The 23,393-nt window shown below is 40.2% G+C and overlaps 1 protein-coding gene across 1 annotated transcript in view; it reads right to left on the bottom strand.

The window, feature by feature from the left end:
- Nucleotides 1-23,393, bottom strand: part of LIMCH1 (LIM and calponin homology domains 1) — a 181,435-nt gene that overhangs the window by 92,558 nt on the left and 65,484 nt on the right. The window contains exons 2-3 of the mRNA XM_055723513.1: nt 22,424-22,494; nt 9,218-9,287 (exon numbers count right to left, since the gene is read on the bottom strand). Coding sequence (XP_055579488.1) covers nt 9,218-9,287; nt 22,424-22,494 — 141 coding nt within the window. The remainder of the gene's footprint in view (nt 1-9,217; nt 9,288-22,423; nt 22,495-23,393) is intronic.

Raw genomic sequence — 23,393 nt, 5'->3', positions numbered from 1 at the left:
TAAGGCATTAGTTTTCCACTAGTTTGCCTTTTTGCTTGCTTGCCTTAAGCCAGGGCAACAACTGCAACATGATCTTTGGAGCAAGACACGTTCCATCATCTGCATTCAGCACGTAGGCTTCTGCTAGCAACATGCACATCATCTGACAGAAATCCACTTACAGTGCCCGGAAAGGTTTTCAGCATAGAAACAGTACGAACAGTTGCTAGCAGACGTAAACTGCAACAGACTTCACTGAGCTGATTCACAGCCAGGAAGGGGATTAGAGACAGCATTCTTCAGCCACTATCTTCAGCCTAAGGGCTGGGGTCACAACAGACCGTTACTAACTCATGCTTGCTCCCTTTTCACAAAAGCAGAAGGTAAAAGGAAGCCTGAGCCTCCCTGGCCCATTTTGAGGTGGCAGATCTGTTGGTCTGACCGCACTGTGGAACCTTTTATACCCGCTTGCCTCCTGGGGACTGGTCAGGTTAAGAGCTACTGGGAAGGCATCTTCCCCTCTCACATCTCCAGTGTTACGGCCATCTGGTTATCAACATTCTCCAGATCGTACCATGTGGATTTTATGGGCAGCAGCACCCGTGTCTTGGATGCTGTAAGAATGTAGGGTAGCAGCAAACACAGCAAATATTTTTACTTTGGTCAGCCCCACTTACACTGAATTTAGCTCTCACTCTCTTCAAATAAATACTGGCATCTAGCTGTTCCCTGCAGCAGAGGCTACATGTCACTGAAAAAGACAGTTGAGGATCAGAGATGGTATTTATAGTGCAGACCTACAGACTCCAACCTGTGAGAGCCTTTCCAGAATTAGGGAGTGAGAGTACTACTAAGTATAGTTTTAAACACAGACAACCTTTAAACTGGGGATTTGGGATGAGACTTTCCCAGGTTCTCATGTCCTTTGATTTTGGCCAATAACTTAAGGATGCCATCTAAGTCTAAACTCCCTAGCTGCAGTTTCAGAACTACTTTAAACTGATCAAATGACATCTCCTACCCTGACTTTGTGAGCCCCTTCCTTCCCTCCTGCCCACACTCCTGCTCATGCAGCTAACATTCTGTAAGATGAAGAAGGGTATTTTTCAGCCAGATCAGTTGCCCACTCCAGCTAATAACTATACGAGTGCTAGCGCTGTCACAGTAGAAGGTGTAGGAAAGTCAAATTCTGAGCAGCTGAAACCAACCATAGCCTGAGGTCTAGTTTTTCTTGTTAAGGACAAATGCTGATAATTTGTTTAGTCTTAAGGCATGGATATTCATAGCTCTACTTATTTTATGTGTGCTGGCCTAAACATGTGTAGCACACCAGCTCAGTGCTGCTTTTGATATCTTCATTGGCAAACTAATTGATTTTGCAACAGAAGTTACCCAAAGATTGCAGGTGCTTGGATACAACTCCAGCGCTGCCACATTCACCACAGGGCATGGGCGACACATTCACAGATTCAGGGCATCCAACTTTTCCTCTGAAAACACCTGAGGACAGTACACGTCTCCAGAGCACATGATATTTGCCCAACTATTAGCAGAAGTCATAAGCTTCAACAGCGGGGTTTGTCCTGAAGAGTTTAAGTCATTCTGCTCTGTAGCCTTTTGTTTCTAAGACAACAGCTCAAGGAAGGCACTGGATTCTTCACTTCATTTAGTGCAGCCCTAAGCTAAATAGTGAATGGCATTTTGTTTGTTAAACTATCGTTTTTTCTGATACTTACAGATACTTAGAGATTATTCTTCAAAAGCTTGCCATTTCTGCAATACTTGCTCAACCAGAGTCATAAACAAATGTAATGCGAGTCATGGCTGAACTTGCAGAAGGATGCTTTAGGAGCTGAAAGCAAATCTAAAAATTAATCCAGTGGGCAACCTGCATTTTCCATGGTACAAAATGAGCTCCTCCTGGAAGCCAGCTGCCCTCCCCAATGTGAGGAAAGACTGTCATTTACAGTAAAGGTTAATGCCATGATAAGGGCAAGTTCACATTTCAGCCGCTTAGCATTAGGGCTTCCGCAGCAGCAATGTTTTTCTTCTTGCCATTTTCAAATGTTATCTCTGGAACCCTTCACTTCATCAAACTTTCTATGTCCAAAAAAAAGAGTAAACAATCATTATACTAAGCCTTTATGTATATAGTTTTACAAATAACATCTTTGTGAGGTGGCTTGACAGCCCCCAAACAGGTAGACTCTCTGCTTTCAATCAAGCACTTTGTTCTAAAGCATGGTACTACCATGGCTTTCCCTTCTCAAGGCTGGGCAGTAAAACAGTGTCTGTGTAAAACAAACAAAAATTCAAAAAGGAGATCCTCTGCAGTGACCATACTCTCTTGGCTTTAACACATAAAAGGTTCCCCTTACCTCTGAATCTGCAATTAACATTTTAAATTATTCAATGTGAATAAAGCTAATTATAAACCTATTGATTAAAGCCATGGTTGGTGACTGAAGATGGGACAGCAGTCTAAAAACAGACTGTGAATGATACAGGAATGCCTGTGATATTTTTGTAAGTGTTATTTATTATTTGTATTAACATACTGTCTAGGCGTCCTGGCCATGGAACAGGACTCATGGGGTGAGGTGTTAGACAAAAACAGACTAGCAGATGATCCTTGCCACAAAGAGCTTACACGTATTATTAGCATTTGGCCAAACCAAGTCACAATATTCTCGTCGGCAGAGCTCGGCAGGCACAGGGCATGGCTTAAGCTGCCTGTGAAACTGCTGCATCTTTGAATCCTAACCAGTCTAGTTTGGCAACAGGTCTCAACAACGTGACAAAGTTTGCATCTGTTCACAGCAGCTAGGGTTCACAGCCATCCTTCAGGTGTGTCCTACAAACCTTTACCCATCTTGGCTGGTGCCATCCTGACCCAACAAGGAAACTGTTCGGGGTGCTCTGGGCGCTAAACAAGAGACTTCAGCTTATAGCAAGGGACAAATCCCTGGACACTGGCAGAAAGGGACAGTATCCTTAGCATGACAAGTAGTGGTCCCAGCCAACAAGCAGCTTAGCTTATTGAGTGCACCGTAAGCACTGCAGCCAAGGAAGAATCCAGAAGAAGAAGGGACTTTAAGGCCAGCAGTGAGGTTGGTCTGCAGAAGCCCTGGCCGAGTGCTGGCTGGGGCCAGTGGTACAGGAAGCACACAGAAACCTGGGAGGGATCAATAACGGCCAATTCAGAAGCAAACAAGGTGTCACTTCAAGTTTCACCTCCAGCAATCACAAACGCAACACTCCAGCTGGTAGTTGAGGACAGAAGGGACCACTCATGAGCCAGAGTGGGGTGATGAACATGAAAACTACTAGGAGCTGGCTGAACTCAGTTCTCTGAGGGTGTGCTTTATAGCTAAATGCAGCTCAGACCTTCAAAAGCAAATAAACAATGTGAGGTCCTTCACCCCCTTTTGGTTGACAGTTCACATCTTTTATTAATTTCCCAATATTTCTAATATTTCTCTTACATCCATACATCAGGTCAAAGTTCAAACTTGGAAGCCTGGGCAACACAGGCTGAACCCAAGTGCAGCAGTGAAATATGTTTCCGGTACCTATGCTACTGTCAGATCAATGATTAGTTTTCAGTTTCAAAAGTACAAGAGTTTTGAAGCCAAACGCAACATCAGAGCGAGCACATCCATTTCAGCTAATAAAATACTAACCAAGATGCTAGCATTGTGTTTTGCATTTGAGTCACTGTTTTTTCGCTAAATGGGAGGAGAGCAATGCTTTCTGGACAGCATTTGCATGGTTAATTGGAAGCAAATAAAACCTTCAATCCAGTCTAAAAAAAACCAGCTGAATTTCAGTGTAAAGTTTTAGTTTGTACTCGTTTGCATCTAATTTTTTCCCCACCAATGCTGCTTCCTCTCGGCTTCCTGCCAAATTCAAACTGACGGCTGCTTTCCTCTTCTGCAATGAATTAACTACAGCATCACTGTAGATTCTTCCACACAGACTCTGTTTACAAACAGCCTGGTTAAGAAACACCTGTTGGTTTATTTTTGTATTCTCCATGAAACTTAAGATGTGTTTGTGAGTACAGCATACAGCTAAATTCATTAAACAGAAGTCTTGTAAGGTAGCTATGTCCAGCTCAGATGACACCAAAACAAATAGGCAGGAAACCCTAAATTAAAAATTAATTTGAAAGCAGAGTAATGAACTCAAAGACAGAGTCCAGAAAACTTGAGGGATAAAAAACCTAAACAGCAGAAGCACACATTTTTTGTACGGAATTTTGTTTCTTTAAGGATGCTGTTGTTTTAGTGAAGGGATTCAGTATGTATTGCAGTATGTGATGAGCCAAAGCACACAGTGCTGCTGTGAACCACAGGCCAGACCCTAAGTATTGTTTTAGTCAAATATTCAGATATCAGAACTGAAGGGAGGCACAGGAGGTATAGAGAAGCCAATTACCATTTAGCAAAGAAGATCCACAGAAACCACGGCAGAATAGTTTGCACAGCATTTTGCTATGATGTTGACACCTTGCCTTCCATCAACATCCACAAAAATGCTTTTGTGACGGGAGTGCCAAGAACTTGCTGTTTTTAGACAGGAAATTTTGCTTCCGTTTACTGCACATGTATCACAACTTGCACAGCAAGCAGCAAGAAGTAGTACAAAATAAGGAAACAGAAATTATCATGTATTATGAAACTATATATTGCAGTAGGAACAGGCTCTTTCCAGAAAGTACTACAAAGAATTAAAAGGAAAATGAGAAATTAAAGGAATGAGAAGGTGAATTTTTAAGGGGAAAGAAAAAGTAACACTGAAGTATGAGTGGAAAGACTGATAAAAATAATGCACATTAAATTCCATGTATTTACCTTCTCTAATTATTTTCAGTTCTGTGAAAAACACTGCACTATATTGGGTCTTGTAATTTTATTTTCCGGTTCACAACTGCATGAAGAAAAAAAGATCTCATTTGCTGAACTTAATTAGAAGCATAAACTCCTGAAAGCTAATACAATGCTGAAATTTCTTTGGGACATCATATGACATTAAAAAAATACTGGAATTTATGCAACAGCACAGCATAAGAGCGAATTACCAGCACCAGCAGACAGGTAGCTATTCTTAAGAAGGTTCACAGCAAGTTCCCAGAGAACATGTTGCCAAGAGAAACCTCCTAGGAAAATAATCACAGAAAAAACTCCAACTTATTTTCAAAGGAACAAGCTTTTTTAAACAGCAAGTTACAGTTCTATCCATTTTGGTGCAATAGCCATGCAACCAGGTGACTTTTGCAGAGCTATTTTTTTTCCCATTGCTAAATCATTCAAATGTCACAAATTTGAGGACCGTACACAAACTGAAAACTGGATGCCACAGTAAACAGATTTTTATTCAGTAGTGCTGAAACATGAGCCAAGATCCAAGCTAAAGTTCAGACCTCCAACTTTGTCTTGACTACTTCCTACTATTATATGTGAGATTCTTTCACACAGCCTCTGAAGTAAGTGTCTGAGCTCCTGTGGGGATTGTTCAAGGAACTGAAGTAATGCTATAAACTCTCCTAAACCCCGTCAAACAAAAGATAAGGCAGAAACCTTTTCTTTTCTCACCGGGTGACATTATTCATGGAGAGGAAGTAAAAACTAGAAATTGTTTAAGGCAAAAAGATAGTCAACATACAGTGGTTAACATTATAGAGCAAAGCTTATCTACAATGATGCTGGAAAAATTTTATTTCTGTAGAATAAAATACATAATAAAGCATAGTTGTACAAAACTGCAGTTAGTAGAAACCTTAGAAATGAGTTCTGCTCACTGTGAATGTCATACAAAATGAAAGAAACCAACAGCAACTCTGTGAAAAAAATGCTGGTTTTGTAAAAATCACTTATACATTAATTATATTCACTGTACTCTAATAATCCATCTTTGCAAGACTTCTGCAGCTTCAGATGGTCTTTTAATTAATACCTCAGCCAAAACAGTTTTCCAGTCTTGCACAATTAAATACATGAAATGATGCCTCTGGAAAGCTGACAATCTTAAAACCAAGATATTCAGTATCAATTTCTCACATGAGGAAATTTCTTCTGGTAACAAGGCTCTTTCAGCAAAGCCTGTTATTCCTAGCTAGGTTTAATTTGTTCTTTGGACCTTTTGTGAATTGCTTTTTGGTGGGAGCATTAGCTTTCTGGATTAATGAATACTGAACAGTAATAAGAAAGCATTTCATCAAATCTAAGTCTGAATACCAAACCATTGGTCCTACGTTTTACTGCGTTAAAGCAATGTATCATTTCTGCTGTGATAACAGAAACAGTCAGCACTTCTGGAGATCAAAGCAAATTACAAACAAGCCTGCCAAGCTGAACATATGTAATTCTATAGGCAATGCTGCATACAATCCACATCCTGACTTAGACCTGCAACTAGACAAAGATCATCTTTGTGTATTTATATGGCCTGTGCTTAGTATGGTGGTGTGCAGATCCTCATGTCCTTACTTTAACACTACAACACTATAACCCATAAATTTTGCTTACATCATTGGTATACAAAAGGTCTGCAAATAAACCATTCCCTCTTAAACCACGTGAGGAAGTCACTGGTAAGAATTTCAGAGTAACTGCAGATTCATCTAGCTTTAAATGCCAGGAGAAGTTTCAAGAATTCAGTCTGGTAACAGTAGACCAGTTATACATAATACTTCACAGCAGTGGTATGAGAAGTCACTCAAACATGAAAGATAGGCAAAATTTTACACCTGATAAACAGATGTCCCAGATGAACATCTCAGCATATCTCTGATACAGGCTTCAAGTTTACTGTTACTCTCTTTCAGTAAAGCATATTTCTTCATTTGTCCTTACAATAACAAAGGAGAAAAATAGACTATAATCTGGAGAATCAGACTCCAGTAGACATTTTGTAGAGCTACATAATATATGCCTGTTTGTGTCTCTGGAGGTTAAAGATGAAACAAAAGGCACTTTGAGTACTTCACAATTAATTGTAAGTTTTAGGTCCAACTCTGTAAGAAAGAAAACCTACCTGTTGTCTCTACTAGTGAACTAAATACTTATTCTGTCAACTATTGGGAAGAAATTAATTAATTAATTCTGTTAGAATGATTAAGTTACACTTTTTAGGCAGAAGCAGTATCTAGGAGTTCAAAAGCATGTATCTCACACAAGGCAGAAAAGGTACTGAAGTTTTCACAGTATTTCTATGTGTACTGGAGGAAATCACACTCACTGAGGTGAAATAACTGAAAAGAAAGTAACTATATACTATGTCACATGAACCAAAGCTAAGATAATAAAGAAAAAATTGCAAAATATAAAGGAATGCCTCCCATACGTGGTCAACTAGCTATGAGGTATAACTGCTTCTGGACTATACTGTCAGTTTTATTTTTTTCCAGACACACAGACATGGTACAGGTAAGAAAAGAGAAAAAGATACACCCTGTGCTCAAACATACTCCTGATGTCTGTACTTTAATACATCATAAATACACATAACAGACTAGAACATCTGATCATTTAAATCCACATAGAATCCTTAAAAAAGCCACTTACCACTGTAAGTAAAAATGTCAACAAAATTCAGCAGGTATGGAACTAGACACCTTTGAAACCCAAGGGGACATCTAGATGGCTTGCCTTGTTTGGAGCAATTTACTCACGGAACAGTAGATAAGAAAACCCACTGGTAAAGTTCAAGAAGCTAGAAGCACCAGTGAACTTTTTAAATAACCTAATTACTTATTAGGAAAAATATTTAGAGAAGTTATTACTAAAGGTAAGTAGAAGACACAGGTACAGAGGTAAAAAAAGTCACTTTCCAACACAAAAAAAAGGTCTGCTGTATCATTAATAGCCTGAAAATGGCTCTTTTGGTAATGCTTTGAAGATATACATCTTGCAAGAGAGATTTATCTCAAGGAATGAGAAAAATGCACACACATAATGACTTTTTCTATGTTGCTCCTACTACAATCACCTTACCTTTGGGATTTTACATATGAATAAGAAAAAAACCAATGTAATTCAATATTATCCTCTTAAAACAGTCATAACAAAAATTGAGTCTTTCCTGAAAGGGAGCCAAGGAAAAGAAAACTGCACTACCGGTATCTTTTGCAGCTGTTTATTTCAAATATTTTGTTCAAATAGAACTGTGTAGGAATAAAACTAGATGGGTTTTAGAAGCAAAAGGCATACAAGGAAACTTTAGAGAAAGGGTGATGGGGATCACAAATTAAATCCTAAAACTATGCAGTACTTATGCAGAAATATGCCTGTCAATCTACAGACTGAAGGACCCAGCCTCAAAGGCTACGTAATAACATTATAGAACCAACTGAAAAATGAATGTAAGATGGTTTCTAATACACTGGAACTTTCAAATGCAGTTTATATAAAGTAACATTAACCTCAGCTATCAACAACTAATATGTTCTGAAATTTGCATAACTAAACCGCAATGTGAGTAGTACCAGAACAGAAAGGAACCACATATATAAGTATATCGGATGGCCACCTTCCACAGGCTCAGGGGCCTTTTATGCCCAGCCGCATCTCAAGGTAAAATCAATACAGCCATATTCCTATGTGGCTAATCCTGTTAGACCCAACAACCCATTCATACTCCCACCTTCCTCCCCAACAGCAGGCATAGGACTGTGCCACCCCTTGAGGTGACCTCCTGAGCACCTGGTGCTCCTGAGAGCCCATGGGCTGTCAGCACGTCCTCTGTGGTCTTCCTTGCTTATAACAGATTATGGTATACTTTTACTCTGCCCTTAAAGTCAACATGAAACAGTTCCCTAGATAATCCCACAATGAATGTTATCTGCAGACTGTGGTATTTTGGGGAAAGAGAATATGAGACAAAATATACAAGTACAGTTTTCTTTCTTTATGAAATAATTTTTGTGGTGATGACTTTAACGCATACGTTCCAGTCTTTCTAAAGCTAGCACTACAACTGGAAGATGATGTATAACGAAGAAGATATTCTTCCTCCAAAAATATACTCTGCCTCTTGAATACTGCCCACTTCTGAAAAAAAGGCTGGAAAGTCTTAAGGTGACTATACAGACAGCTCAGATTTCAGAGGGACTGTCTGAGTTTAGTAGGTTAGAAGAGTTCAAATTACAAAAATAATTGCTATCTGAATCACAGAGTCATAAAATCAAGGAGCAAAAAGCAGTAGTGAAAGATTTTTCTCCATTTGATGTACTCACCAAACCTGCAATGGGGGTCGGTAGTCTATTGATCTTTTTTACCAAGCCCGGCTTTATTGCATTCAGCAACCTGTTAGGAGAAAGGAGTGGTTATGAGTGGTAAGTCACAAAATCCAAATCACTAAACACTTGTCCCCAGCACACAAGGATTTCAGTATGGCCGGAAAGGTAGAGTCCTCTCTTTCTCCCCTCCTGAAAACACATGTGTGTACCCAAAGTTCCACCACTGAAATGAAGAAAGACAGGAGGAAAAATACCCACATCACCATACTTCAACAATATTTATTTTATATCCTAAATTGATCTAGATCACATCAGTCTCGACAGGCTCTGGGTGAATTTTGTCACATCAGTCTGCCTCCATTGCCTCCAGGTCATGCCTGGAAGGGCCTGAGAACAGAAACCCTGAAGGTATCAGGGTATCACAATAGCTTGGGAAGAACAGTCCGGCAGTTTCTGCACTGCAGGAAAATAAGAAAGGACATACACTTGACAGGTGGCCTGTTTATTCTTTTGCATACGTACTCCAAATTAAATTCCATCCTTGCATATGTTGTGGAGAACTGAGGTCCCCATAAAACATACATGTGAGAAAACAAATAAAAAGGGAGTCCAAAAAAACCCACCTTGTCATGAAAACATCATTAGGCCAGGGATACCACAGTTGAACACTGTTCGGTGTCCAAAGACTAGCAACCCCCCCAGACAAAGTTCCCCACCACCCATGAACATGCTATGAGAAGTGCTGACATTGCTTATTGTTAGAATATTCCAAAAAAATGACCAAGCCTCTAAAAGTGGGGAATTTTAATTATAAAATCCTGTTGCAACAAAACCCTGTTTCTTTACCACCCTTCCCCCAAGAGAAAATACTTATGCCTATTATTCAAAGGCAAATTCAACCAATCCCATCCATTGAGACAAAAATCATCAGGTCAAGACACTCACTTCAAATTCAAGATCTTTGAAGACAAATATGTCTATGATTATTTAAAACTCTCAAAAAAACGAGAGCAGCCACTATGGAAAAGAGGAATCTCGCTTTGTGCTGACACTGTCTCCATTCAAGAACTGTCACTTCCGGCAGCTTATTGTGGTGGTAAAATTATTAATTATTAATATTTAAGAGGTCTAGCTAAGACATTTATCCTAACTGAAAGAATATTCCTTCCAGCCAAAAGCTAACAGTCTGTGATTGTTTCTAACTCCCTACTTCTGAGCTAAGATAACATGGGGTGTGCCACTCCTACAGGCTCCACCAAGAGCCATCTCTCCATAGTGTCACGTGTTATTTACTGTTTGATTCCTTCTTAGGACTGTGGCAGTCACAGCAAGCTCATTAAGGAGCCCATCCCTCCCAGTGGCGGACACCTGGCTTCGTTAACATTGAAATTATTGGTTTTTTCTCACTTTTTCCCCCTGAAATAGTACATAGGCTGGGTCTCTGCAATCATTTGAAGAGAACAGAGGAACAGAGGGGGAGATGCCGTTCTGAATGTTCTCTATGATCATGGTTAATAAAGCTTCTGCCTGATGTGTCCTAAATTGTACTTGTGTTATTACACACCTGAGAGTCCCCACATCTCCACCACCACCATAATCAGGAGTGGCAACAAACCCAATGTGAGTGACATTTTTGGGAGTTGGGGGTATTTTCTTGATCTTCTTACAGTTAAAAACTCTGTAACCCAAGCTCATACAAATTGCTGTACTATTCCTGCTGCCTACTTAAGGTAGAATCTAACACCATTATGTCCTAAAAGCAAATGATGAAAGAATATACTTTTATACACAAGTACTCGACTCTTTCCCTCTAGATGCACAGAATAGCAAGAAACAAACCACGCATCTCCCTTCCTATAACCATAATTTTATTTCACAGATGGAAATCAAACATTACTTCATTTTTCCCAAAAAGGCACTAACCAATCTTTTAGCCTTGCACAGCAGCAACATTATAAAACTATTACTTTCTATTTAGCTCTGCAACAGGCAATTTAAGATTTAATTTTTTTTTTGTCAGAGCGCCTCTTCCCAAATACCGTAGCTCCATTGTGATTTCAATCATCAATCTGCCTATTCTGTCTCAGGAAGGAAAAAAAAAAAGACAGATTAGCTGAAACATCTCACTTTCTTTACTACTCAAATGTGAACACATCAGGCACCATAACCAATATTGCAGGTGCAGATCAAGAGCCATAAACAGCAATAGAAAGTAAAATAAAGAGGTCTTAATGGAAACCTCAAATGCCAAAGCCCATTCTATATAAATCTTCCAAATGGCTTGTACAGGCTTTCCTGTGAAATATGGGAGAAGGATAAAATGCGAGGAAGGAAAGGAGCAGGGAATAAACAACATTTTAGATCACCGTTTGGAGTCTGAAGAGGGAGGAAACGGGATGGAACAAGATGGAAAAGCCTGAGGAAGAAAGGTCTCTATTATTAAAATGTTTACCTCCTGTTGGAAACATCTCTAAAAGTCTGGCACCAAAACCCCCAGGAATTGCTCACTGCAGAATGTGCCAAAGGGAGATTTCTTCCAAAGCAGACTGGCTGCTTCTGAATTATTGCCTCATCTAGAGCAACAGTCCAGATGCCAAAATATTGAGTGGCTTAAGCTTGCTCTGCCACCAACCTGGCTGAAAAGCTGTACTGTTTATGCAGTCTCTCAATGGTCGCCTTCACTCACACAGTTACTATCTGTCCCTGCTGAATACACAGAAGACACTGAATACACCTCTGCCTACATAGGTCAGTACTCTCAAACCACACTTTCTGTGCTGGCTGAGACTCATATAGAGCATCTGCTGTGACATACAAAGTTTTTATCAGCTCCAGTAGGTTACTGTTGTTATTTGGGGCAAATAAAAACCCTGGCCATTTTGCACTGGGGACCTGGCAAAGGGAGAAGAGTCTGCAGGGGAGAAAACGCTAACTCACACCTTCCACCAGCAGCCCCCTACAAATGCAGTCCCACGCTTTCTTGACCTGCTGACCCTAACCAAAGGACTTGGCTGCCCTGAGCCTCTCACAGCACACACGTTCCTCTGGCAAACCCACAGGATCGGCAGCTCTCTAGCCTTTGTCCCTCCTCCAAAACTAATCCTAACACTAACCCTAATCCTAACCCTTGTCTGTTTCTGAGGCAAAGACACTCAGGTAAGACCCCAGTGACCAATTTCCCAGAGGAGAAAACATCTGCAGTCTAAACCTTCCTCCAGCCCCATTACGGTGGCCCCATTTGCAGCCCCACTGCAGCTATAGCTCTGGGCTTTGTCATTCTCCCAGCCCTAAAGCTGACCATAATAGTGTGTGTTGACCTGTTAATAAATATTTGTTGTTATTTTTCTGTGCCACTCCAAAAAAAAATTTGTATAAAACCCCCACCAGTTACCATTCAGAAACACTGGCAACTAGTACATGGCACAGCACTGTCCTGCCTACTGCACTGCAGACAGCAGAGAAGTCAGACATCAGGGAGTCCTCAACATGGCCAAAACCAGAAACAGCTATTTTTCTGCACATAGCTGCACAGCAAGCCTAGGCACCTGCATTGTAGGCATCTATGGACAGGTGAGCATTTCCAGCATTTGTTGTCCAACCTCACGGTTATCTCTGAAAATTTTGTATGGCATCACATTAGTCCTCCCCTCCACCCCATCCCCTCCCACCCCCCAAAAAAAGACAACTTCATATTCTTTTGGAATCATGAATTTGGTAAACTAAAAAAAGCATCGGAAAACCTGCTGAATGGATCTTTCTAGGACATTAAATTAAATCTTTAGAAGTATATTTGTATTGTAGCAATCCCTGAGAAAGGTATGGAAAACACAGCGGCAGGACAAGTGTTATGGGAACAATGTAGAACCCATCAGCTTCTACATCAGCTGAAACATACACACAGTGCTTTATTTTCACAACATTTATTTCCATTACAGAAGTTAAGCCTATCACCTTCATACCAAGTCACAGAGGGCAGGCAATGAACATAACCCTTGCTACAATGTACATTTAAGGCCCTATCCCCAGATCATGTTAGACAAGTTACTTCCATCAGCCATTCTTTCAGCAGGAAGACACTTGAGGGCACTTGCTGAAAAAACACACCTAGCTGATGGCACATGAAGATCCTCTGCCTCAGACATCTGATCTGTCTGGCCAGTTTAGCAATACTGAACAGCCTAAGGAAGACACTAAGGTCACTAGTGGCAGGTTCAGACAGAGGGTTGAAGCCCTACAGGTCCTGAGTTGTACTGAGACCTTGATTCACGACTCGCCTCCGAGTACCTCCCAGCTCCTACTGACCCTGTCTGATACTAACTCCTTCCTCCTAGGAAGCAGTCCTTTTTCTTGTGCACTAAAAATCATCAGGGCTCAAATACATTCATCCTTGCGATGGCATCAAGGGCAGACACACAGCTCACTCCTAATGTAAATGTCAGTCTCCAGTCTTGCCCCAGACTACCACAAGTTGCAAGCCCAGATTTTCCCAAGCATAAATTTAGTTCAGGTTTTTGTACAGCTGTGTTCTTCAAACATAGAAAATCCTCAAATGGATGTGCATCTTCTAAAGAAAAAAGCAAAACCTTGCTATCAATGTGTATCACGTTCTGCTGTGCCAAGGTTGGTGAGCGACTGTAAAATGGTCAGAGAGTGGAACTATCTGTTGGAATAGAAGGTTGATTTTTGTTGGGGTTGGTTGTTTGGATTTTTGGTGGGGTTTTTTGTTTTTGGTTGTTTTTTTTTTAAGGTATTGCTACTATTTATCATACTCCTGCATCTAGGAAAACAGATGTCAATGGGACGAGTCCAACTAAGCAGTCATGAGAGATAACAAAACAGGATGATTTTAAATCTTCCATTATTTTCTCCTTTTTCCTTCCCCTCCCAGTAAGATACTGATAATTTAAGGTGTGATACTATGCAGTGAGGGAATAGTGGTTGAAACAAACCACAAAACAATGTCCTTCTGTACTGTTTTCAAAAGGAGAATGTAGGTACATTCCCCAAGCATGACCTTTTTGGTAACTGGGGTTTGGTGACCAGCAGACATTTTGGAGATTACTGGCAAAGCAAGTTGAGGGAGGATTTTTTAAAACTAACTTTCAGCCAACTTGTTTCTCACAGAAATCATTCTGGACTATTAACAGCTCTTTATGCAGGAAGTTAAATGATATGGGGAGGAAAAAAGAAAGAACAGAAAAATAAAGACTAATAATCCTTCTGTTGAGGCTTTCTGGTACCTGATATGACCAGTGTTTCTGAGACATGACCAGAGGGAAAATGATAATGAAATCTCAAGGAACTTTTACAGTTAAAAAGGAGCAAAGACATGGCAGATAAAATAGTTCTTGAAAGAATTCAAACAAAATATGATGAAGGCAACAACCCCCAACAATCCCACCAAACACCCAAAAGACAATAACCCAAAACAGGGTAAACCCAAGCCTCTTCAGGCGGCAACCACAAAACTTGAGTCTATGCACACACCTGACCTGTTCTCCAGACCCTTCAGGCTCTCAGCTGGAATTTCTGCCCACCCGAGTCATGACAATTCTCTGTTCTTCACTTCTCAAAGTCCTCCTGCCCTTTTCAGTACAACATCCACACACCCATCCTCCCTTTCCCCTGTGCCAGGTGCTGGCTTGGACTCTTCTATAGTTAGCTCTTAAATGAAGACACTACACAGAAGCAAAAACCTTAGAGCTGCCTTACCTTATGGAAACAGGGCATGATGGAAGTGGAAAGCTACTCCATCCTCACTCAGGGAGAAGCTAGGTCATTTCCTTCCCCCGATAAAAACCAGCTCTGATAGGTATGGGAAGAATCAATTGCTCTATTTGGTGCTGTCCCCAAGGCTTGGCATTCCGGGAGATAAGGTATCTCCACAGCAGGACAGACAGGCTGAAATCAGTACTAGCCACTAACCTACTAGACCCTCCTGGGGTTGTTTATCACCAGTTAAGAATTTGGAAAACTTCTGCCAGGAAGAGAAGGCGTTTCAGGCAACAGCTGATAAAAGATCTAATGAAAAGCACCAAGACAACTGCCCATGAAATTCTTGCAAGAAAGCGTCAGTTAAGAAAATATTCAGAGGATGGCTGCCAAAACCCAGCCTCCAAAAAGAAACAAGAAGTTGTTTCTAAGAGAAACAGGAAGAGAAGCACTTTCAGAGAATAAGCTTCAGAAACTGAAAAAAAGAAAGGTTGAAGCGATATATGTTCACAGATCAATCCAGTCTGGAGGGACAGGTATCCAACAGAGTTCTTTGCTCAAATAACAGATCATATTCCTAAAAAGAAGAGCTGACTAAGGACCTGATTTTAAAATAAAAAGGAATTTCATATTTTAGAGTTCAGGAAATTCTATCCACAGTAAACCTTCACGGAGACATTTCTGTTCTTAAGTTTTACAGATTTACATCCTAACAAGCAGCCTTTCAGCACTTGATAATTATTAGGCCAGACAGCTTCAGTATCCACATATTTCAAACTCAGGCTCTAGCAGGTCCAAAATGGCCCCAAATAGTTGGAAAAGAGAGAAAAAAATCCACTAACAGTCTTAAAGATGAACAAATCACATTGAAAAGTCAAAATATTTTGTTGCAAAGGAAGTGGCAAAGAAGTTTCAAAATACAGAGATGTTCTTGAGGTCACAAAAATATTTTTGGGAAAACATTCTTGAGTGATTGCTAATGATGCCCGATATTATTTATGTAGGATCAGATGAACAAGGTGCTGTTTTAACAAGCAGGAAAGAACTGACTGTGGCCTATAAAGGGCTCACAGTCCAGTCTGATAAGTAAAAGGTTAATCAGGAACCAAGTAAATATGTAGCATTGGGAAAACAAGTATGCCAAACACAGGACAGCATGGGCCTAGCTATGCCAAAGACTAAAAATATTAACAAGATAGAGGCCTTGCAGAACAGCTCAAGAAAGGCAACAGGGAAGGTTCTGTATAAATAGCTTCACAAGCTATTTATACAAAACCTACCACCACAACAACTGACATGAAGAGGGTCCCATGCACCTATAGATTTACAATTCACACTTAAGTTTTACACTGAGTAGCAACGGCCATGGATAATTGCCTGAAGTACATATCCAATATAATTTCTTAAACATACCCTCTTGGAAAGCTGAAACCTCTCACAGGATTACCTTGCTTTGCATGTGAGGAACGCTCCATTTGAATGGGTCAGTGTTCCACAGTCTCCTGCCCTGTCAATTACAAAGCTCCACTGAAAAAAACTACTTAGTCTGCTGAGATGCATATTTTTTTTAACAACAATACAAAGACAGGCCATTCTGGCTGTACTCAAGCATGCCCCTCAATGGCTATTCTCCTCTTTTCATGCACACAGCTGAGCATTATGGTTTACATTACCTTTGACCCCTCACCTAAACTGTACTAATAAACAGCTCTTCATTATTACATGGCAATAAAACTTACAAGATTAAAAACTCTGGATTCATATAAAACTATTTCAAGTGTCCTCACATGAACCTAAATCTTAATGCTTAATGAGCCTCAGGGCCAGTCTCTCTAAATTGGAGACATGCCAAATCCATGATGCTGATAATGTTTTGGCTTTACAACACAGAGCCTGAAAACTGCAGAATACCAATCCCTTCTTACCTCAAGGCATGGGTCACATTCAAAACTTCAAGTATGCCTATGAAACTCAAATACCTTGTTAGTTTCCAGGAACAGAAAATTTGAACAAAAGCTTAATAAAGTGTAGGAGCTGGGCACCCACTAACTTCTCCAGTGAGGTATCTGGCAAGACAAAAGTCTCTGCACTGTACACTACACAGCCAGGTGCTGAACAGATGCCAAGCCTATGCCACTGACAGACAAGTAGCGTAATGTATCTGCAAAATCCTACAATCTACACAGATGACGCAGTATTTGTTTTCCCCTACCAGGTCTCCATAAGTGGCATGACCATTTTATGTAAGTGGCATTAACTTGCAAGAAGAACTAGACTTTTAAACAGCCAAAACTGAAACACCATATATACAGTGAAGGCCGTTTTCTATACCTAATGGTACCACTCACTCAGAAGACAAAGTTCTACTATTCCATAGCATTACGCTTGCACTGATCTGGCACATAGCCAGCTCTGGCTGAAAACAGCATTCATGTCTGCCCAAAGCTTGGTCAGATGCACTAGAACCATAATGCAAGCGCAAAGAAACTCAGCTCTCTCAGAAAAAGCAGCTCTTTCATCACCAGTGGCATGAAGGACACAAGCTAAGAAGATTTCTTATTTACAGAAGAAAATTGTTCTCCTAACAGAGTAAATGACAAATTTCATTAAGTAATTCTTGATCACAATCACTTTCAGCTCACTGAGATTTATAGCCACACTTCACTTTTTCTTTAAATACGATTTCAGTAATCTATGTGCATGACTACCTTCTCACTTTTTTTTTTTTTATTTAAAAGTAAAACCTGAAAACTTTCTTGTACTTTTTGAGATCATACATTCCTAATATGCACAGCTGAAGGGAACCGCCTTTCCTAGATATTGTCCTACATGGTAAAAAGGATAAAACTTTTCCTTAATTGACTGTACATACCCAATTTTAACAAAATTACTTAAAAGCAATAAAATACCTTCACATCTGCTCTTTCAAAACAATAACAAAAAAGTTACAATCAAAGAATCCTGGTCTCATATAATAAGTATAGTTTCTGTACATCTTACTAAGCTACATAACACCATATGCTAATACACAAAGTAAGTGTCTCTAAGAAACAAAGAAGAGTTTGGGAAAATGCTCATAAGTTGGTATCCAGAATTCACACACGAGTGACATCTATCTTCCACCACATATGGTTATTCCTCTTGTGTATGTTTATGCCATGACTCAAGGTATAGTTGTTAGAACTTCAATGGTTGAGAAAAATCAAAGATTTATTATGCCTGCATTTACATATGTAAAACAGACATGGAGCCAAACTGTTCTACATACAGAACCCAAACTATTACACAAAAATAATGATGCTGTTGAACTCCACCACAAAGCCAAATAATTTCTGCGGATATCTAAATTTGGATTTGGTTTGAGTTTGTTGTTTAAGGTCCTTTGCCCAGGTTCTATGTCCCAATGGTTGTTGTTACTCTTCTTTATGGTTTGGTCCTATTCCTGACATTAGAATCTCATTACAATACAAACTTTCAGGGTGGCTGGACTCCTAGTACTGGTTGGTTCCAGAGAAAACTTGAGAGAAAATATGATCCCCATTGCATGTCAGAAATGCTTACAGATATATTGGACATGTAACGCCCTTAGATAGTCATATCAAAGCAACTAACTAACTTGCATTTTCCAGGTGTCACATCCCCACAAAGACGTCTCTAACTGCTGAATGCCCAATGTGAAAGAAGGAATCCCACAGTAAGAGCTGGGCAAGGGGAGGTGGACAGCAAGGAGACCAGAAAGGAACTGCTCACCTTAAAAACACACTTGCAAAAATACCAGAGCAGCAACAACTGGGCAGGGTTGCAGGAAGATGCATGCATTTTTGTCTTCATGTAGTAATTTTTCAACTTACTAACAGCAGTTGTTGCATGGTTAGAAATAAAATCAACTTCAACTTCCTTATCTGCTGTTTCAGAAAAGCAACAGAACTACCCAAATCAGTGGGGGAGGTGGATGGAGACAGCATTTACTTTTTCTTTTGCAATCAACCTGCATTCAGATGGCTGAATCTGTAGAATAGGAACACCTACGCATTGCAACAACCAGATCTAATTCATTCCTGACTAATCCTCTAGCTTCTTACGATATCTGGGTCAAACGTGAATGTTAAAGCTATGTAACAAGAAAAAACACCAAACGTGCTGGAGTGGAAACTGGGGATCTCTAGTGGTATTTCCTGCTACTGGTGTTGTATTCCTGCCTCATATAGCTTTCCACCATGCCCCCAGAGGGCATATTTGCCCACCCATGCAGAAGTGTAGCCAGGGAACTCCTCAGTCTTTGCATATGAGAATTTAATACACAAAGCAAGAACAGAGCAAGCATTGCCTCTGCCTAGCTAAGATGTCCCTTGCTGAAATCACCATCTGCATTGTTGTCAAACAGCTATGTTAAGAAGCCATGAACTCATTTCAAATGAAGTCATAGTCACTGGCTTCTCAGCACAGCTGGGTGAACAGTTAGAGCTGGCATTATCAGGGCAACTGCAGAAGTGAGTTTTCAAATATCCAGAAAGAAGGAAGGGCTTGTGTTACTCTCATCTGTCAGCTTGCCGCTTTATGGCATTCTGCGTTGTTTAAATATGCTCCTAAGCTCCTGAGTGCATCAAGCTATGTAAGTGTCATAATGAGGCCAGATCAAGATAGCAGCCACAGCGTAAACACTACCAGAGAGGCAGGTACACATGGCTTGTGGGTGCCTGTGGCTCACACACACATGTAGGGCTGCTCCGCTAGTTAGGCTGGTGGTCCGTAACACGTACATCCCAAGAGTCCAAGATTTTGGCATCACACGACTAGTTGTATTAGTTTTCATATATTAAAATATGCAGGTAATTGCTAGATGTGAATGAATCATTTATAAGCAGTGTAGAGAGGCCTGTCTGAGTTTGTGGGCTATGTAGGCAATAGACATCAGGATCAACTGGAGGGAGGCCTGGCATTACTGTGCATAAGGCTCCGACAATCCTGCTCTAGACATAGACAGACTCCCCCTGTGCTATTTTGCACATGGCTAGTCTGACTGTTTAGGGAATGGACTCTGGGGTGGTGGCTATCCTGCCTCGCTTCTGCAAAACACCTGCAAAGTCAGAAGGTAGCTTAAGACATGTTTGAGACATTCAAAGTACACTGGCTGTGTCCTCTCTCCTGACAACAGTTTCCAGTCCTCTTGCTGCTCCGATCCCTCAGAACGCAAGCACACTTTCAGTCCTTATCACAAAATACAACAGGTAAGGCTTTTCCCTAAAATTTCAACAAATTGGATAAACCAGACCAAAAGCAATGAATTCTTCCATCTTTGGAAACATAAGATAGGTATAATTTCTTTCTTGTCCTCTGAAGCTTATCAAAGACTTTGAGATCAGGTTTTCATCTACTTGTTGATGTCAGCTGCAATGAAAGCACAGCACACTGGAAGGAGGTTAAGAGAAAGCTTGAATAGCGTTAGATTTTGTTCATGAAGTACCCAAGTAGGTCTCTAATGAACCAGAGAAGTCCAGTCTAGAAAGACAATATTGCCTGTGGCAGCTTTACTAGCATTTCTTCACTGAGCAACAGGTAAAAAATTAACTACTGGTGCTACATTGCCAAAGCCTGTACTTCCTGAAGATACCTTAAGAGTTCTCAGTGTTACATCCCAGATTTCTGTTGGGTTCTTTATTTTACAGTGGACTAGGAAACAGTGAGGAGCACACTTTTATTGTTGGCGTCATAATTTGTTCATCATCAGAAAGCCAAACTTGAAGGCAAAATTGGTGGCTCTCTGGTTAATGCTCTGTACCCTAATAGAGTTCTACCTACTAACCGGAGCTGGCAGGAGCAGGATGCAATGCAAACATCAAAGCCTCTCAGATTTAAGGTTAAGGAGACTGATCCCTTCAGTTTTTGCACTGATCCCCAGGTGGTAAACCAGGACAAGCAATTTTCCCAACATCACAGAAGAATTTAGTAGCATAACCAAGTGTTGTTCCTTGACCTGCTTATTACTGGAGCTCACAGCCTCCTAAGAAATACATACTTATTTGTTTCATTAATAAAACATCAGTTAGTTAAGCTTTCCATCTTAACAATTTACAGCATTTAAATAAGACTACCTCTGCTTACTTGCAGATAAGATTACAATCTAATCTTGAGATACACATCCCTTACTTTTCATGCAACACAATTAAACATTTTTTTAATTAATTGTTTTAAATAACATTTAAAGAGCACTCTGAAGCAATTCAGCACACAGCACTTCCCTTGAACACACAGAGGAGAGAGATCTTGTGCAAGGGGCAACCCTTAAATACAAAGAGGTAAACTACACACTCCTTCCGAGTTACACAACTTCTGATCAACAATAACAACTACTTCCCTCCTCCCAAAGCCACTCCTCAGCAAAGACATGAAACTACAATCAAACTAGATCATATCATTTCCTTTATATTTTTCCCCCTTTAACAGCTAAAGTTCAAGCTGCCTGATTAATGACACCAGTGTGATATACAACAGTATTTACACAAGCAGGTTTCAAAGCTGTCGTAAGCTACCTAGAGCTGAGTTACAGGATATTAGCTCAACTCTGCTGCTGAAAAAGCTTCCAACTTCTAGTACCTTCCACAGCATAAAACTTAACCAACAGCTGCAATGGTCAAGCTCAACATCTCAGAAGACCTCGTGTATAAATTTCAATATGCATTCAGTTCTGCACAAGCTTTGTCCTTCTGGTGTGCAAAGACAACTTTTATCAACTTCAGCAACAACCCTGCACACCCAGGGAAAGAATTCAGTCTATACAGATGATTCAGATCAGTGGATTCTCCCAAACTCCTGACAACCTGCATGGGATTTTCAAAGAACTATGGGCAACTGGGCACACTTCCAAATTGCTCTTAAAAGTCACCAGCTTTGGCATCTAAACCCACAATATGCTTTTGGAAGACTTGCCTAAAAACTAGCTATTAAAACCACAGAGAGAAACATGCAAAAGCTAACTTGCATCTCTTCTCCAAAAATTACAAAACACATCATTCAAATGCACCTTTAGGCAAAATTTAGAAGATGCCTAACCTTTCCAGAAACTATAAAAGCAGCCGAGTATTGATGGTATTCAGATGGCTAACTCTTGACAGTGCTCAGACCTGGAGTTGGTCCAAAACACCTCACTGTAGCAGAGACGCCTGTAGGCAGGTGTGGAACACCATTTGCCAATCTGTGGTTAACATCTTTAAATAAAAGGAAACCAAAAAGCAAACATCATTTTTACTTTACATAGCTCAACTAAGGAGCTGGGGTGGAGTGAGGGAAACACTTTGCAAAACCTGTTTTCTTTAAGCCACATTTCAATCCTCACCATAACAATAGCTTTGGCACTGAAACGATGCTGTAGTGAAACACCAGTGTGCACAATGTCAAAACTCGCAAAAGGAAACCAACAATTTGACATACTAGCTAAAGTGCATTTCAGCTTTAGTCAAGATTGTATTCAATGCTCAAAACTGTGTTACTTACTCACACAGAAGAATGCCATTTTCTAATCCAGAACGGAAATCTTTCTCACCAAAACTTCTGCCTGTCACTTGCTGCAAAAGAGTAGGGGGGGGGGAAGAGTGACATCTATTAGAAAATGTGCTTTACAAGAGCAATTCATAACATTCAGTTAAAGCATCTGCTGCATAGGAAACATCTGAGCTTTACAGGCCTTGCCAAAGGACTAAGTCATGTTCATCAACCAGTCTCCTCCTCCCTCATAGCTCATTTCATTGAACTATTTAGCGCACAGAATAAAGTATTTGCTCTGGCCAGTGCCATTACAGGTTATAACACAGCTGTCGTCTAGAAGTAAAGAACAAAAATGACAAACCAAAAACTATAATGTAATATTCAGAGTATTTTTTTAAATTTTATCATTCAGTGTTTTGATTTTTAAAACAACTGTATTTAGACAAACTATATATTTTCACTGTTTTTTCTCCACCATGTTAAAAATATTGTACTTTTGGGGTTGAACTTTTGGCCTTTATCACCTTTCTAGAACAAGCAAAGGCAATTGGAAACCCTCCCATGAGTTACAGCCCTTCAGACACATGCCACAATACTGGTCATATTAAATGATATTTCAGATCATGAAGTCAACTGTGAGCGTGAATACAAACTCAGTGGAAGCTAAGGTTTAGAGACCTACTCACAGTCCTGTCAGGGATGCTTGAACCAGGAGGTACATTCTGCATCACAAGCTCTTAAGCCAGTCTGTGCTGCTTAGGGATGGGTTATCTAGGAACTGTCTAGGAATCCCAATTTTGCCTGAGGGTGCCGGACGCTAGAAGCATGACTGAACCCCTGTTTATGACTCACTACCATGTTGACAATAGCTTGCCATTCATCCTCAAATCATCCTTAACTGATGACGTGTTCGGTTAAAAGAAAAGAGTATTTTTTATTACCATCAACGAATACATAAAAATAGTTGCTATGTTTAGAC

Source organism: Falco cherrug, chromosome 1 (assembly GCF_023634085.1).
Source record: "Falco cherrug isolate bFalChe1 chromosome 1, bFalChe1.pri, whole genome shotgun sequence".
Lineage (NCBI taxonomy): Eukaryota > Metazoa > Chordata > Aves > Falconiformes > Falconidae > Falco > Falco cherrug.
This window is presented reverse-complemented; position numbering and strand designations above follow the sequence as displayed.